At 37.1% G+C, this 15,147-nt stretch overlaps 1 protein-coding gene across 1 annotated transcript; it reads right to left on the bottom strand.

Moving 5' to 3' along the window:
- Positions 1 to 5,071: 5,071 nt before the first annotated feature.
- Positions 5,072 to 13,142, bottom strand: LOC140164627 (tetratricopeptide repeat protein 22-like). Its single transcript, XM_072187961.1, has 2 exons — positions 13,016 to 13,142; positions 5,072 to 11,953 (listed from the first exon to the last, which is right to left on the bottom strand). The coding sequence occupies exon 2, from the start codon at positions 11,727 to 11,729 to the stop codon at positions 9,309 to 9,311; it is 2,421 nt and encodes an 806-aa protein (XP_072044062.1). The 5' UTR covers positions 11,730 to 11,953; positions 13,016 to 13,142; the 3' UTR covers positions 5,072 to 9,308.
- Between the last annotated feature and the right edge of the window lie 2,005 nt (positions 13,143 to 15,147).

Here is a 15,147-nt window from a genome sequence, read left to right as displayed (position 1 = left end):
TGCATGCTGTATGCCTATTTAGATATTCTACTGCTAGCAACATTTGGCATTTATTGAACATTGACTTCAACGTGTACAGCTGTATACCACCACACCATGTTCAACCAAGTCAGCAGATAAAGGGCAACCAGTTATTGACTTTTCTCCTGGTAAATTGGTCAATAAAAATAAAGCAAACATTCTTGGTCTGCGCAATCCGACAGCCTCGCCTCATGTTGACATAAATTAATTGACTGTAGTATCATGAACAGATTTTATACGCTATAGCAGAACAACAAGCACATACAGGCAAGTATTTTACCAGTATCAATAAAACTATAATGAGGCTATTAATGTAGCCCAACTGTACGTACAATCTGGCAATACCGCTAAATCTTAAAGAAATGAAAAATATCTGTTGCAATTTTCGGATTTGCATAAAAGTAATTCTAGTTCATCCAAGTTGTAAAACAATTATTTCTTTTAATACAAACACATTCCTTGTAATACACATAATCATACATAACTCACAAACGCAAAATCGGAATGAACTGAAATTTTGGAAATAAGCTTTTTTCGTGGATATCTACTGAAAAATGTCATAAAAAGAGGATGCTAGGATCACGAAATCCTCCTTTAAGGGGGGGGGATGTCCCCTATGGAAAAAATATAGGGGGGGCGTGTACCCAGTCTTCGATTTTTTTAGCTTGGGGTGCACCCCATTTTGAAAGATGTGGTGCAATTTCATCTGAAACTGCAGTGTGGATGAAGGTCCTGCCAGTTATAGATATCATAGGCGTAGATCCCAGGTGTGGGGGGGGGGGGTAAATACCCCCAATTTTGCTAGGGGGTTGTCCATACAACCCCCTTCCCTAGGGGGAGAGAGGAGACACTTGGGACAGGCTAGAGGAGGTTATAGGGGGGAGAGGGGAGCCTAGGTATAAATAGGTATGGGTTGTGCTTACCGGGGACAATAAACGAATCCATAATCATTATCATCTCCGTCATCATGCATCGTGTATGTTTCATACAACCAAAGAAAGTCCCCACACCCCCTCAATATACGCACATGATTTCTAGGCCTCGGGGCCGTAGAGCTCGGGTGTAATTATACGGTGATATGAAAGTATGCCACCTACGACAGAAGAGTCCACACCACCAAATCACACCACCAAGGTAAATGGCCGATAAAAAAAAATCAGTGTTTTTATTGTGAGAACCACACCAGGGTTGATTTAATGGGGAAAAAAAGTTAGAAAGAAGGCTGATGTGCATATTTTTTTGTGATAGCTGTACTTTGTGGATGGTTTTCTTATTATCTAAGTATAAAAAGATTACATTTGTCACAATTCTGAAATTTGAGGCACGTTTTTTGTTCTTCTTCGCCAGATGACGTCACTACATAGAATCAGTGTGCTGTATAAGATTGACAGGATGTACGTAGTTTTCGACGCGTCACTGCGAAAAATCAAGCCGCTTACCTACCCAATATTTGTTGGATTTATGGTAGAAAATATCATAAACAATAGGTAAAATGGTGTTTTGAATGAACCAGGGAGGTTTAACAATGAGAAAACGACCAATTCCTCCATACCTTTTAACACATAAATGAATAGGAACTCTATTTGGTGGTGTGGAACCTGTATTTGACATGTATGACAGACACTCTATAGAAACACTGTCTGGCGATGCGCTATATTTAGATCACCGAGCGAGATAAAATTCAAATTGTGGAATAGTATATAACCAGATTTGTCTGTTTTGGGGTAAGACTAAAACAGATTTCTTAGAGCATCAACTACCGCCCGTGGTGATAGATATCCGATAATAGCCCAGCAAACACAAAAACGTTTTAAAAATGTTTTTAATAAGTTATATTTTGGCTTTTGGTTTACATAAAAACGTTTTAATAACATTAAAATGTCGGGTTATATAAAGGTCATGGAAACGTTTTAAAACGTTTTGTATGAAAACACACTACAACAATATTTTTAAAATGTTTTCAAAAATGTTATTGTAAACTATTTTTGCAAACATTTTTGTCAATTATTTTGTCAACACTTAAATAACATTATGTTAAAATATTTGCACCCAGCAAACATAGAAATGTTCGTTTTGAAAAAACAACAACATTTTAATAACATTTAAATGTCGGGTTATATAAAGGTTATGAAAATGTTTTTAAAACGTTATTGCAAATATTTTGGGCAAACATTTTTCGCAAAATATTTTTCAACCCCAAAATAACATTCTGTTTAGAATGTTTTGTATCAAGTTTTCAAAAATGTTTTGGAATGTTATTAAAACGTGTTTATACCCTTTATATAACCCGACATTTCAATGTTTTCTGTAAAACATTTTTTATTTGCTGAGCAGTAGATTATCACAGAATGATTTTTAATGTTATGAAAACGTTTTATACCCTTAATATACCCTTTATATAACCCGACATTTAAACGTTATCTGACAACCTTTTATAACCTTTTGCGAATGATGTCGAAAACGTTTTGTGTTTGCTGGGAGACTAGTCAAATTAAGAAAAATAAGGGGTTAACCCACCACTAATTGCAACATAATCCATTTAATCAACATTCATGTCAGAAAAGCATATTTAATGACACATCAAAAGTCCTAAATAATCCAAGTTGTGGAACAGTGCCTAATTTGCGTAAATCCAAAATGGCCGCGAAATGGGCGAAATTTCAAAATTGGTCAAATCTTGTTAACAACCACACCAATATATTGCTCTCATCATAAGGATAAGGAAAAATAGGTTAACCAGTCTCCGACTTATAGTTCTTGAGTTATAGGCGAAAAGGTCAAAGGTCAAATTTTGGGGCCCATGTGCCCATGGGCGTTTACAATTGAAATATACTCCAATTTTTAACCCAACTGGTCTCAAATTGTTCCTTTGGTAAAAATAAATCAAAATGATAAAAGTTGCATTGTTTTGGATGTTTTGTTACATAGGTAACAACACAAAATAGGTCAAGGTCAAGGCGGCTCAATGGAATTTGATCTTCTTTGCCATGTTAACATGGTAACAAATCACCTGATATATGACAAACTTTCTTTTTATTGAATGCTTTTGCAAGCGGACCAATATGAGACTATTTTGATCAAAATCAGAGAATTTTTCATTTTTTGTCCCCTGTGGAGTCCAAACTTTAACATTTGACCTTTTCTCCTATAACTCAAGAAATGTACATCGGAGATAGGTCAAACTATATTTTTTCTGATTCCTTATGACAAGAGCAATACACATTGATATGGTTTTTAGCAAGATTTGAACAATTTTAAAATATCACCACTGCATAAGCGGCCATTTTTTATTTATGCAAATTAGGAACTGTTCCACTACTTTGATATTTGGGGACTTTTGATGTTTTTATGTGAGATTTGGGAGATGGACGCATGCAAAATGGATTCTGTTGTAATTAGTGGTGGGTGATTTGTTGATTTGACTAGCCTATAATTATGCTTACACTACTATGTCCTCCCAACACGAGTGTTATGATTGCAGACCAGTTCTGTTCCACTTTTTAATCCCTTGAATTTTGGTTTCTGAACAAAAGAGAAACCAAAACTTATAGTTTTAAAAGAGGGAAAGAACAGGGATTGTAGTTCTATACAATATTCATATCATGTTGATCACTCGCACCTGTAAGACTAGTATCTTTGAAAAGAGCGATATTGTAAATTCAATCTATGACTGTAGATATACACAGGTGATGAGTGCAACCTGCTTGTAGTGTAGGGCAATATATTTAAAAAATGTTTTAACCTATTACTATGGTTATTAATCCTGTTACATCATCACTTCTACGGCGAATAGGATTGAGCGTCGCACAAACATGCACCATTGGGATGTGAGGAAAATTGCTACCACTTTTTCAAGTGATAGGAAATGGGGCTACGGGGAAACACAATGGGGCTACACAATGGGGAATGATTGTTTTACAAATCCAAAGTGTTGCAATTAAACAAGACAATAAATAAACAAAAATCCCGACAAACAACCCAACTTGAAAAAACAAAACAAAGGAAAGGAACGTTGGGCATGATTAAAGCGCAGATCCTGAAAGGAATATTGTAACATTTCCATAAAAATAGTTCGGAATTTCTTTTCCACAAAATGTCAGTTTTTACTGTCAGATATATGTCTCATTTTAATTGTGAGACTAACACCTGAGTATGTTTTTTAAGGAATCGGATAGCAACGTTTGCACAGTATATTTTTGTGGAACCTGAGAGCACATTAGACATATCGAATTGCATTTTGAGTACGAGGAATGTCCAACTGATATCAAATAATTTGGATTTTTTTGTTGAAATTCTATATCTTCAATACGAAATGTCAATATTTCCATATGATGGACGGCTTTTCATCCTAGCTACATACACTTTACGTACATATCATTAGATTTATCCAATTGACCTCGAGGACTGTTAAATTTCAAAAAAATATCAAGTCTAATTATTTGCCATAAAATGTGTATATTATATCGCGAATTAAGTTTAAAAAATAATTATATGATATCAGAAGGACATTCCAATTCGATATGTCTGATGTGCTCTCAGCAGTGGCGTAGCTTCATAGGGGCACGGGGGGGGGGGCACGTGCCCCCTAATCGATCTGAAATTAAAAAAATCCCATAGGAAAATTGCCGAAAAATGGCTTGTGCCCCCCAAAAATGGCTTGTGCCCCCCCGGTGCCCCCAATCATGGTCGGTCCCCCCCCCATATGATGACCCACAATACGCCACTGGCTCACAGGTCCAACAAAAATATTCTTTTTCTACATCAGTCCATGATATATTGAACACACACTTTGCTATACATGATAAAAGTATAGTAAATTTTCTGTTTATTTAAAAGTATTGACTACAACAGTTGTAAATTATTCAACTTATTTAATTAAATATTAAATAAAATATACAAGGGAAGCAAAATAACATAAAGTCTGCACAAAAAGTAACGCAGCTGTTATAAATACGCCTATAGCTTCAGAATTAATAATAGTTTTCACAATATTTCAGCATAGAAAGAAGGGTGATTTTAATATTTTACGCGCATTTTGATACCCCATTTGTCAAATGTCGTTCAAAATTAACAACACAGTAGGGCTTTTAAAGTAAAATACCCGAATTTAAAAGCCCTCCTTTATCTTCGCGCTGACTTCAAATCAATACAAATAGCTGCCATTTTTAAATTCTGGTATTTTTCTTTCAAAACTATGCTGTGTTGTTAATATTGAACAAAATTGGACAAATGGGGTATCAAATTGCGGGTAAATAAATCATCCTTCCTATTATGTTGAAATACTATGAAAACAATTATCATAGTGCTAAAGCTATGGGCATATTTATAACAGCTGCGTTACTTTTTGTGCAGACTTTAGAAAGCTATACATAATTATATATTATATTATGATCTATGCTAGAACAAATGAATACTGATCATTATACTTCAATCTACATACTATTAAAATACTTTTTTGAAATAAATTATTATACTTATAAAAATGTTTAATTAGGATATTCCGTGTTAGTGAAAATCATGTTTTTGTTGGTGTATATACATACATTCCCTTTGATACAACATGTATATAATTTTACACAGTTTTTATTCCATATTCATTCTGTTGTATGAAATAGCAAAAACGCTATCATCGAATGGAGTTGTGTGATTTGAGTTGCAATGATGGGTCATTCCTTAAAGGTCGATCAAATTATTGTAATTTTCTGTTTTCTAAACATTTAGAATTTTTGTCTGACAAAACCAAGTGAATGTTTACAATATTTCGTCCTACACATCGAAGGACTTCACCAGGTATATCTGATCCATTTTCCCACAAAACAAGTTTCAGTGGTTTCCGATGTTCCTTAGCCTCCGTTTTCGATCTTACATTGAGGTCTACCATTAAAACAATCCGTTTCCATATCTCGAGTTGTATTGCCCCAGCGGTTTTCAAATTATGAGAAGCAGAAACGTGTATAGGGTGTCCCTGAAAGAACTTTTTTGACGATTGACCACACCGTTCTTGAAATATAAGAATTTTACGAAACTCCCTCATTTTCAAACCTTTCCACGGATTCAAATATCAATCGATGATCTAAATTATATGGACATGATGGAGTATGCTAATAACTGCGCCTCACCAGTGCATGAGGCGTCTGTTGTCATTGATCGATAGGGGAGAGCGTGGCGCAATGGTTAGGGTACTTGCCTTTAGTGCATGAGGTCCCGGGTTCGATTCCCGGCGGTGGCGATTTGCTGGGATATTGACTTGGAAAAAAAAGTCTGAAATTAATTGGCAACTTCTGTAGATTAAATTCAGACTTCCGCTCTCCCCATGGTTCATTTAGAATTGGGTAAATGAATCATGAAAGTACTCCGTCCTTCGGAGGGGACGTTAAGCCGTCGGTCCCGTGTACAGAGAGTCATACCTGTACATGTATCTCGCAGCCAGTTTCGAAAAGAGTAGGGTGTTAACCCCCCTGACTGTTCCCCACCCGTCCCGGTGTTCAAATGGAACCCAATGGAAATAAGCTTCAATAGAGGCTTTCTTGGGTTATCCAGGGTTGTCAAAACACGAACAATCAAATCAAAAAAGATATTTGATTCCGTGGAACGGATTGAAAATGAGGTAGTTTCGTAAAATTCTTGTATTTCAAAAACAGAGTGATCAATTGTCAAAATTCAAAAAGAATATGATAGGGGATATATTCCTTAACCACATCGGTTATTTAGTTATGTTTGGTTTATGGGTTAAAGTACATGTAGGATTTGCTTCCGGTGGTGGTTACCACTCGGATGTTACAATGTTCTGGAGTAATAATTAATAACACGAGCTTTCTTCTGATGCCAAAATTTCAGTTATAACTTTTGAATGATGAAAAATTTGGGAATAAGGTTGTCGATCTGGATTTAGTCTAGTGCTGCAATTTTGTTATAACAAATTTGTTATAACAATTTCAAAAAGGAATAATTTACAATACCTAAGATGTTTTGTTATCTAGGTAACACAGTGAAACGGGTCAATACCCAACCAGTACTATTGGCTGTGATCTATGTTGTTTCCTAGGTAGTAACCAAAATATCCTAGATAGTGCAAACTATTCTTTTTCTTGATTGCTATTACAAGACATAATATGTGAGACCATTGTCATCAAAATTTGAGAAAATGCTCTGTTTTGACCCAAGTGTAGCCCTGATGTTGACCTTCGATCTTTTTTCTCATAACTCCGGTACGGTAATTCGTAGATAGGTCAAACTATATATTTTCTAAATCCTTACGACCTAAGGAATATTTTTGAACAAAATTTGAGTAAATTTTAAATTTGACCACTGACCTCGGAATTCTGAGATTAAAAATAGGACTAATGTTGGCTAACGTATTTTTCATAAATAAGTGACCCACAAGGTGATGCCTGCAATGGCAAAGCATGCAATGATGATCCTGGTTGATTTCTTTTGATGTTCCTGTCTCTAATACCCCAGGGTTAACCTGGAACCTTTTTATACTGTATACAATACCTTTGGAAAATATATATGTATAAAGAATCAACAACATTTCTGTTAGCTTTAAAGAACGGGTTTTACTGAACCTATATAGAAATAAAATCAATAATAATACTAATAACAATAACAATAATATTAAATAATACAGACTTGACATTTAGTATGGAATATTTTTTCGCAAAATTCCAAGACTGGTCTGGAAGGGGTCTGCATAAACCGCACGGCATAAATATTAATTGGGGTGTGTCGTGAGATGGTGTAAAGTAATTGTTTGACAGAAAATGTGCTTTCCATTAGTTTACATTATGTTGCTCATAATGTAGTGAATTTGCCTAAAATGGCGGATTTAGGGAGATTGAATTTGATTTTTGTGGTGGTTAAAATTTCTGAATTTGAGCAACATTATTCTGATATTATCAAATTTATTGAGGTTTGAGGTGATATTTACTGAACCTCAATGCCAATAAGTGTTTGTCAGAACTAAAATGCACTTGTAATCTACCAGTTTTTAAAGAGGGAGGAGCTTTTAAAATATGGCTCTGAAAAGTGGTACGCACTCAAAAAGTTTGAATGGCCTCCTGGGGCCAGATGTTATAAACTTACTGTACACAAAGAAACAGCGTGAGTTCATTGGACAACCAAGAATCCGCGCAGTTGTTTTGTACCGTAAGCTTATAACATTTGACCTCAGGGGGCCATTCAAACTTTCAGATTACGTACCACTTTTAAAAGCCATATTTTAAGCTCCTCCCATGTTCAAAAAATTGGTACATTGCAAGTGTATTTCAGCTGTGATGAATGCCAATTGCTGACGAAGTTTAGGAAATATCACCTCAAACCCCAATAAATTTGATAATAAACAGAACAATGTTGCATAAAGTCCGAAATTGTGTCCCAGCAAAGCTCAAATTCAGCCTCCCTAAATCCGCCATTTTAGGCAGATTCGCTACATTATGAGAACCATAATGTAAACCTATGGAAAGCACATTTTGTATCAAACAATTATTTTACACCATCTCCCGACACACCCTAGTTAATATTTAGCCCGTGCGGTTTATGCAGACCCCTTCCAGACCAGTCTTGATATTTTTCGAAAAAATATTCCATACTAAATGTCAAGTCTGTAATACTACTACTAATAAAATACAACATAATAAAACAAAGCAGCTGTAAAACAACAATGCTAAATAAACTACACTACCCTTATGGGTTCTGAGAGGTATCTACGCTAATCTGATAAGGTTCTTTAAAATGAGAATGGTTCTGTAAAATCTGAAACAGTTTTTAATCAAAGAGATCTTTAGAGCTCACCAATCCTTTTTAAGAACCAATTTGAGTGAGAGATCCATACAGAGGTCAAAACGGGTTCTATTCGCCGTAGAAGTGAAGATGTAACAAGACTTACTACCATAACAATAGGTAAAAACAATATTTGAATATATCGCACTGCACTAGTACGTTCACGCAGTAGCTCTGCCTTGAATCATAGATGTCAAAGAACAGGGGTCAAGACCTGGATCGTAATTCATCGTGCTGATCAATCATACCTGTAAGATTAGTATGTTTGAAAAGAGCGTTACTGTATTCAATGTAATTGCAGACATACACAGGTGATGAGTGCAACCCGCTTGTAGTGCATGGCGATATTCAACAATAATTGTTTAAACCTATTGCTATGGTAGTTAATCCTGTTACATCATCACTTATACGGCGAATAAACCGAACGTAAGTTTTGAGTGTACGGCTGACCATCGATAATCGAAGAGCGTATCGAAGTGACCAACGTGATAGTACGAAGGCTTAATTTACTGGAAAAGAAATTCGGATAACTGTTTCCAGTTGATAACGTTTGTTGCACCCACGAGTGGAAGGGGTTTCATAGCCGATGGTAACGAGATGTCGTTAATCATGACGAGAATGGCTTTATGTATGTGCTGCGTCTGAAGAGCCAACTCCGACGCTTCTTTGCAGAAATTGTTCTCCAGGAACCCATTTGATATGACCAGCAATATTTTGGCACTTCCTTCTATGGTACTTTTCACAGTCTGCGTCAGGAATGGCGTGTTCGTTTCAAAGTCTCTTTCCTGGATGCAACCTTTCAAGGCATATTGACCTACTTCCAATTGACTCCGCAAATGATAATAAACCCAGTCACGGATTTCAGCTGATTGGGTATCGAACACCACAAAGAAATCGTATTTGAAGCCAGTATGGAAGGCTTTAAATGGAGGAATTCCTACCTGCAAATTGTCAGGAATAGCAGTTTGAAGCATCCTGCTCTGAGAACTTTCATCACTGTGTCCTTGAAAGCTTTCCTTCTCTTTTATCCCGGATGTAATGTCTGAAGATTGGATCTTGATAAGCGGGGCAGGACAGTTGTGGCCATCGCTACATCCACTTGTAGCACCTGCGCTAAAGTCTGGTTGATTAGTTTTATCTGAGGACAACAATGGGGATTTCGAACGCCGAATAGCATTCCCTTGATCATCTGTAGAGTGTTGGTTCTTAGAGTGACGGTAGATTGGCAATGAGCCATTCGAACTTTCCTCAGAGTCCAGTGACCCCAAATCAGAAACAGCTGAGATTGACATTTGAGTAAGTGTCTCCGCAGCAGTCAAGTCGACATTTTCTTCAAATTCTCTTGAAGTCAATGAAGGCGATTGCATCGAAGAAGAGTAAGCGTCTGTTGTTTGCACGTACGACGCTTTAGATTCTGCACTGGTCACTTTAAATGCATAATCCGTCGTGTCTTGATCTAAGACGTTGAGTCTCGCTGAATCAACAGCAACTTTTTTGTCTTTGAAAGCTTTTACAACCCTTCGAACGACTTCTATCTGCCTTTGTTTTCCAGACTCGAACATCAATTCTCCAACGTCCAGCATCTCTTCTGGGTATCCTGTCACAAAGGAACCAAGTTTGCAGTTGGAGTATTTCTTTACACCTTGAACCACCCAGTAGGCGAGTTCATGAAGCATGTACTTTGGTTTGATTTCCGTATTGTGGTACCTCTTTAACATTGCCTTCACCATGAACACGAAGTTCCTGTTACCAGAAGATTGCTCACAATCCATGGCTTGCATGAAGCACTTGATGGCATCATCAATGTCTCCAAGATCCTGAAGAATGAGAGCCCTTCTCTGATGTACATCTGGTCTGGTCGCACCATCCTGGCAATTCTCAGCTTTTGTACACCATCTGAGAGCTTCATTGAGACCTTTGTTTTCATAGCTTGATAATTCTTCGTTCCAAGCAAGCTTGTGGTGGATCTCCGACAAATGGACCATATCGAGTACATACGGATTGTATTGAATACACAAGATCAAATCCGTCTTGGCTTCATGTAAGTGCTTACGATCTGGTGGAGGACCCTTCTTCTGGAGTTTCCTCTGAAGTTGTCGATTGAAGACATGCAGGTGAATCTGCGCTCTGATATGGAGCGCGTAGGAATTAGAGGTTCCATGATTGATTTTCAACGACTTATCCAACAACTCCAAACCTTCCTCTTCTTTCCCTTGTTTGTAGTACAAATGTGCCAGTTGGTTATGTGCATCCCAATTTCTACTTTCTATTTCCAAAGCACGCAGGTAGCATTTTTCTGGATGAAACCAAAACGCTTTCAATTCGGTATTCTTGATTGTCTCAGGAATACCAGTAGCATTGTATGGCTTTTGTGCAAATAAACTTCCCAGAAGACACCATGAAGCAGATCTTCTTTGTTGATCGTCAGATTCTATGTTTGGTGTAAGACATTTTAGGACTTTATCGAAGACCTTTAAGTACAACACTCTATCTTTACTTACTCTTTTGATATTGTTTTGCCTGATGTATCCTAAAGCTAGGTAATACAACCAATCCTGCTTCTCTTTTACATCTACCTTATCACCAGACACACTTACAGCTTGTTCGTACAAAGCAATGGATGCATCTAATCTACTTGTCTCTCTACTATCAGGGTGTATATCGAACCCCCATGCAAACCCTTTCCCAGCAATACAACGCGCAAATATGTGTACAGTTTCTGAGATTTCTTCAGTGTCAATTTTGTCCATTACCAGTTTCAATCTTCTTTCGCACTCCACCTTGTCTTCGTTTCTAAAGTCACGTTGGTAGATGTCAATAAGATCTTGAAGGACGTTCAGGTTGTGTGGATCTTCCTTCAAAGTCTTCTCAAGAATGTCAGTAGCCTCATGTACTTCATCAAGACGGTAATGAAGTACTGCAATCATGTTGTTGATGGCAAGGCAATGTGGTCGTTTAGGAATCAGGGTGACCTTGAGTTGCTGAAGCTTGTGTTTGGCTTGTCGTCGTTCGTCATCGCTCCGGACAGGCTTGTTAATGGCTAAATTCTGTTTCAAAAGGCCTGGCTTTAAATCGTGTAGATTTACCTGATCGATGTTTGATTAAAAGTGGTGTGAACATGTGGTGCTTTTAGTGAATCGTGAGGTTTTTCCTGAAAATGAAAAGCAAATAAAATTATTAAGTTGGTTAATCTGCTGCCACATGTTTTTGTTGTTGTTGTTGTTGTTTTTTTGTTAATGCTAAACACGATTCAATAAAAAACTCGAACCCAATCCCTATCCGGGGAGTGGGCACTGACCATACGGGTATGTTCCCCCGGAAAGTCCCCCATTTTGTAATTTCGCAGCTCCGAAAGACCTTAAATTTGACCAAAATAGAGCTCCGAAAGACCCTTGATTTTGTTTTGTAGGCGATTTTCAACCAGAAAGCCGGCAAGAAAAACCCTTGATTTTAACTGTTCGCAGCTCTAAAAGACCACTCTTTACCGGTACGCTGTCAGCGCCCAAAGGCCCACCACCTCAAAATTCCGGGGAGCATACACACCAAAATTTATTATGTGTCCCTCGACCACCCCCCTTCCCTAAAATTATACTTCAGACATGCACCATAGCCTATGTCTGACTTGGCATGTTTAAATTTAACAAGAAAATTAACGTAAAATGCTTGGGAAATGCTTCAATTGGCTGTTAGATTAGTCTATCCATATGGCTAGTCTATGAACATGAAAAAAGCAAATAATATTGTGGAATTTTGCGTGTCAAAACCAATGAACCGTTATGCAAGATAATTAAAAATAGTGAAATAATATATACACGAATTTGTATCACGTTTTACATGCATGAACGTACAATGCATGTATTGCCCCTATATCTGTATTATGAAATTATGTACATGTGAACATTGGACATGTAGATGCCAGCCTGTTCTATGGCCTATACAAATATACTATCTTCTACAATCATTAAATACAAAGATTGTCTGAACTTTGGTCCTTTCCATGTTTTTGTTACTTTAGTAAACTGAGTCGACAGGCAAAAACTGGTGTGAAGAGCAAAGTCTGAAGCCAGCACAAAAAAGCTCAAAATGGTATACGATCGCCGTACAGTGCAATTATTCAGCGCAGCGTTGAAATACAAGTGTAAGTGTTTAACTTGTATTGCTAGCTCTATTTGAATATAATTTATACTAGAAGAATTGGAACCTCGACACTCACCTTAACAACAAGATTTCAATTAATTTAAAATCAAGTAAATCGTCCAAATTTCCAAGTGTAGATTGAGTCAAGCCGTTGTTCAATCTTTAAAAAATACTATCTATACTTCCGTTTAAAGTACGCGTAGGTAGTGTTTATTCAGCTTACTCTTGCATGCGCAATTTCGGCTAAAAATAACTTCAGGGAAAAACCCAAAATGAGTGCGGGCAGCAGTAATAAAAATACTGAATGCTGTTGAACATAATGAACATACATGCACATGATTTCGCTAGTGTTTTTTTTTTTTTTTTGGGGGGATATAAGATTAATCCTTTACTATTCTCACCATGTATCAATACTTTATTAAATATCCAGTATAGAAGTATAGATTTCTATCGTTATTTTTAAATAACTTAAAAGTTATGCACTTGGCTCATCCTGATGATATGGATTGGGTTTTCTTTTGTTATTTTGTTATTGACACTGTTTTGTGTTTTAATTGTTTTTACCCGTTTACTGTTTTAAGGTTGGCCTTAACCCTGTAAATATGAAAACTATTGGTTTATAGGGGGTCGCAATCATTACTCGTCGATGGTCGATAGACATCCCAATAAAGCGGACTTAGTCTACGGACTCAGTTCTACAGAATAGATCCCTATGGCTAACTATGGAAACATGTTAAAGCCATATTATAACATTTTCATACAAAATAGATTAGCATTTCTTTGCCACAAAATCATCCAAGGTCACCACGGGTCATCTGAGGTCAAATTAGTAAAAACTCATATATGGGCATGAAACTTGCAGTGGGTAGGCCTACAGTCAACATTTAGAGTTATAAGTTTAGGTCATTTTGGGGTCATCCAAGGTCACCCAGGGGTCATCTGAGGTCAAATTACTAAAACTGTCGTATGGGCATGAAACTTGGTGGGTACAGTCAACATTTAGAGCCAAATTTTTGGAAGGTCATTTTGGGGTCACCAGGGTCATCTGAGGTCAAATTAGTAAAACTGTCATGTGGGCATGTCACCATCAGCCTGGTAATCGCGCCCTGCCGAGAACCGCCAAATATGGTACCGCCTAGTCTATTTTAAAACTGATGCATCAATGACTATGTTCATCATGTCATACCGGTATTGTATCATTCTCACATACATTAGGAAATGAATTTGGAGAATACCTTCTGTTAATAAAAATACTATGCTGACCTCACGCTCCAGTAATTTGGAAATGATTGAGCTCAGTAATACATCAAAGAATGTCTTCCAATTCATGAAAACAAATAGATAATCAGCATATCGGATTAAAAGCTTGAGGTATTTCAATTGTAAGGCCCATTACGTTTATACCAACAACAACATTTAAGTCGTGTTCACACAGTCGGACTTAAATCACTTATTACCGGTCTTAAATTACGTCGGTAATAGTATAATAAGTGGCAGTGTGAATTAGCGTCGGATATAACTATATCCGACGTAATGTGCTTTAAATCCGACAATTTGTTCACACAGTCGGACTTAAATTACGTCGGTAATAGTATCGGATATAAGTGGCAGTGTGAATGAGCGTCGGATATAAAAAAATTACTATATCCGACGTAATGTGCTTTAAATCCGAAAATTTAAGGCTGAAGATGACCAGGGTTAAGAGCTGTTAAGACCGATCGAAACGTTACGTCTGGTAATAGTAATTACGTGTGGACATGCAGCACTATTGGGCTGTCGGATATAACTGTGAGTATATCACTCGCGCAAAATTTTAAGCAGAGTCATAGGCAAAATTTTTTCGCGCGCTTCGCGCACAATTCAACCAAAAACTTATTCTGTCGCCAAAAGGTGCTGGATTGACTATACTTGAAATATTTTTTCCCAACTCCACCCCCCCCCCCCAATGTCAAAAAGAAATCTACGCCACTGAGCAGAGTAATTTACTGCGTGATGTCATCATGGCTGCAGCTGCAAATATTAATATAAATAAACGCAATAGAGGGGTCAATTGGAATGACAAGGGAACATCGGCTATCCTCAAAATTTGGAGAGACACGGAAAGTATTTCTGGGATAAAAAAAAAGCTTTGGGAGGAGATAGCCACGCTATTACAAGACAAGGTTGGATTCCCCATACGGTCGGGGGAGCAGATACATGCTAAGATAA

This window comes from Amphiura filiformis, chromosome 11 (assembly GCF_039555335.1).
Source record: "Amphiura filiformis chromosome 11, Afil_fr2py, whole genome shotgun sequence".
Lineage (NCBI taxonomy): Eukaryota > Metazoa > Echinodermata > Ophiuroidea > Amphilepidida > Amphiuridae > Amphiura > Amphiura filiformis.
This window is presented reverse-complemented; position numbering and strand designations above follow the sequence as displayed.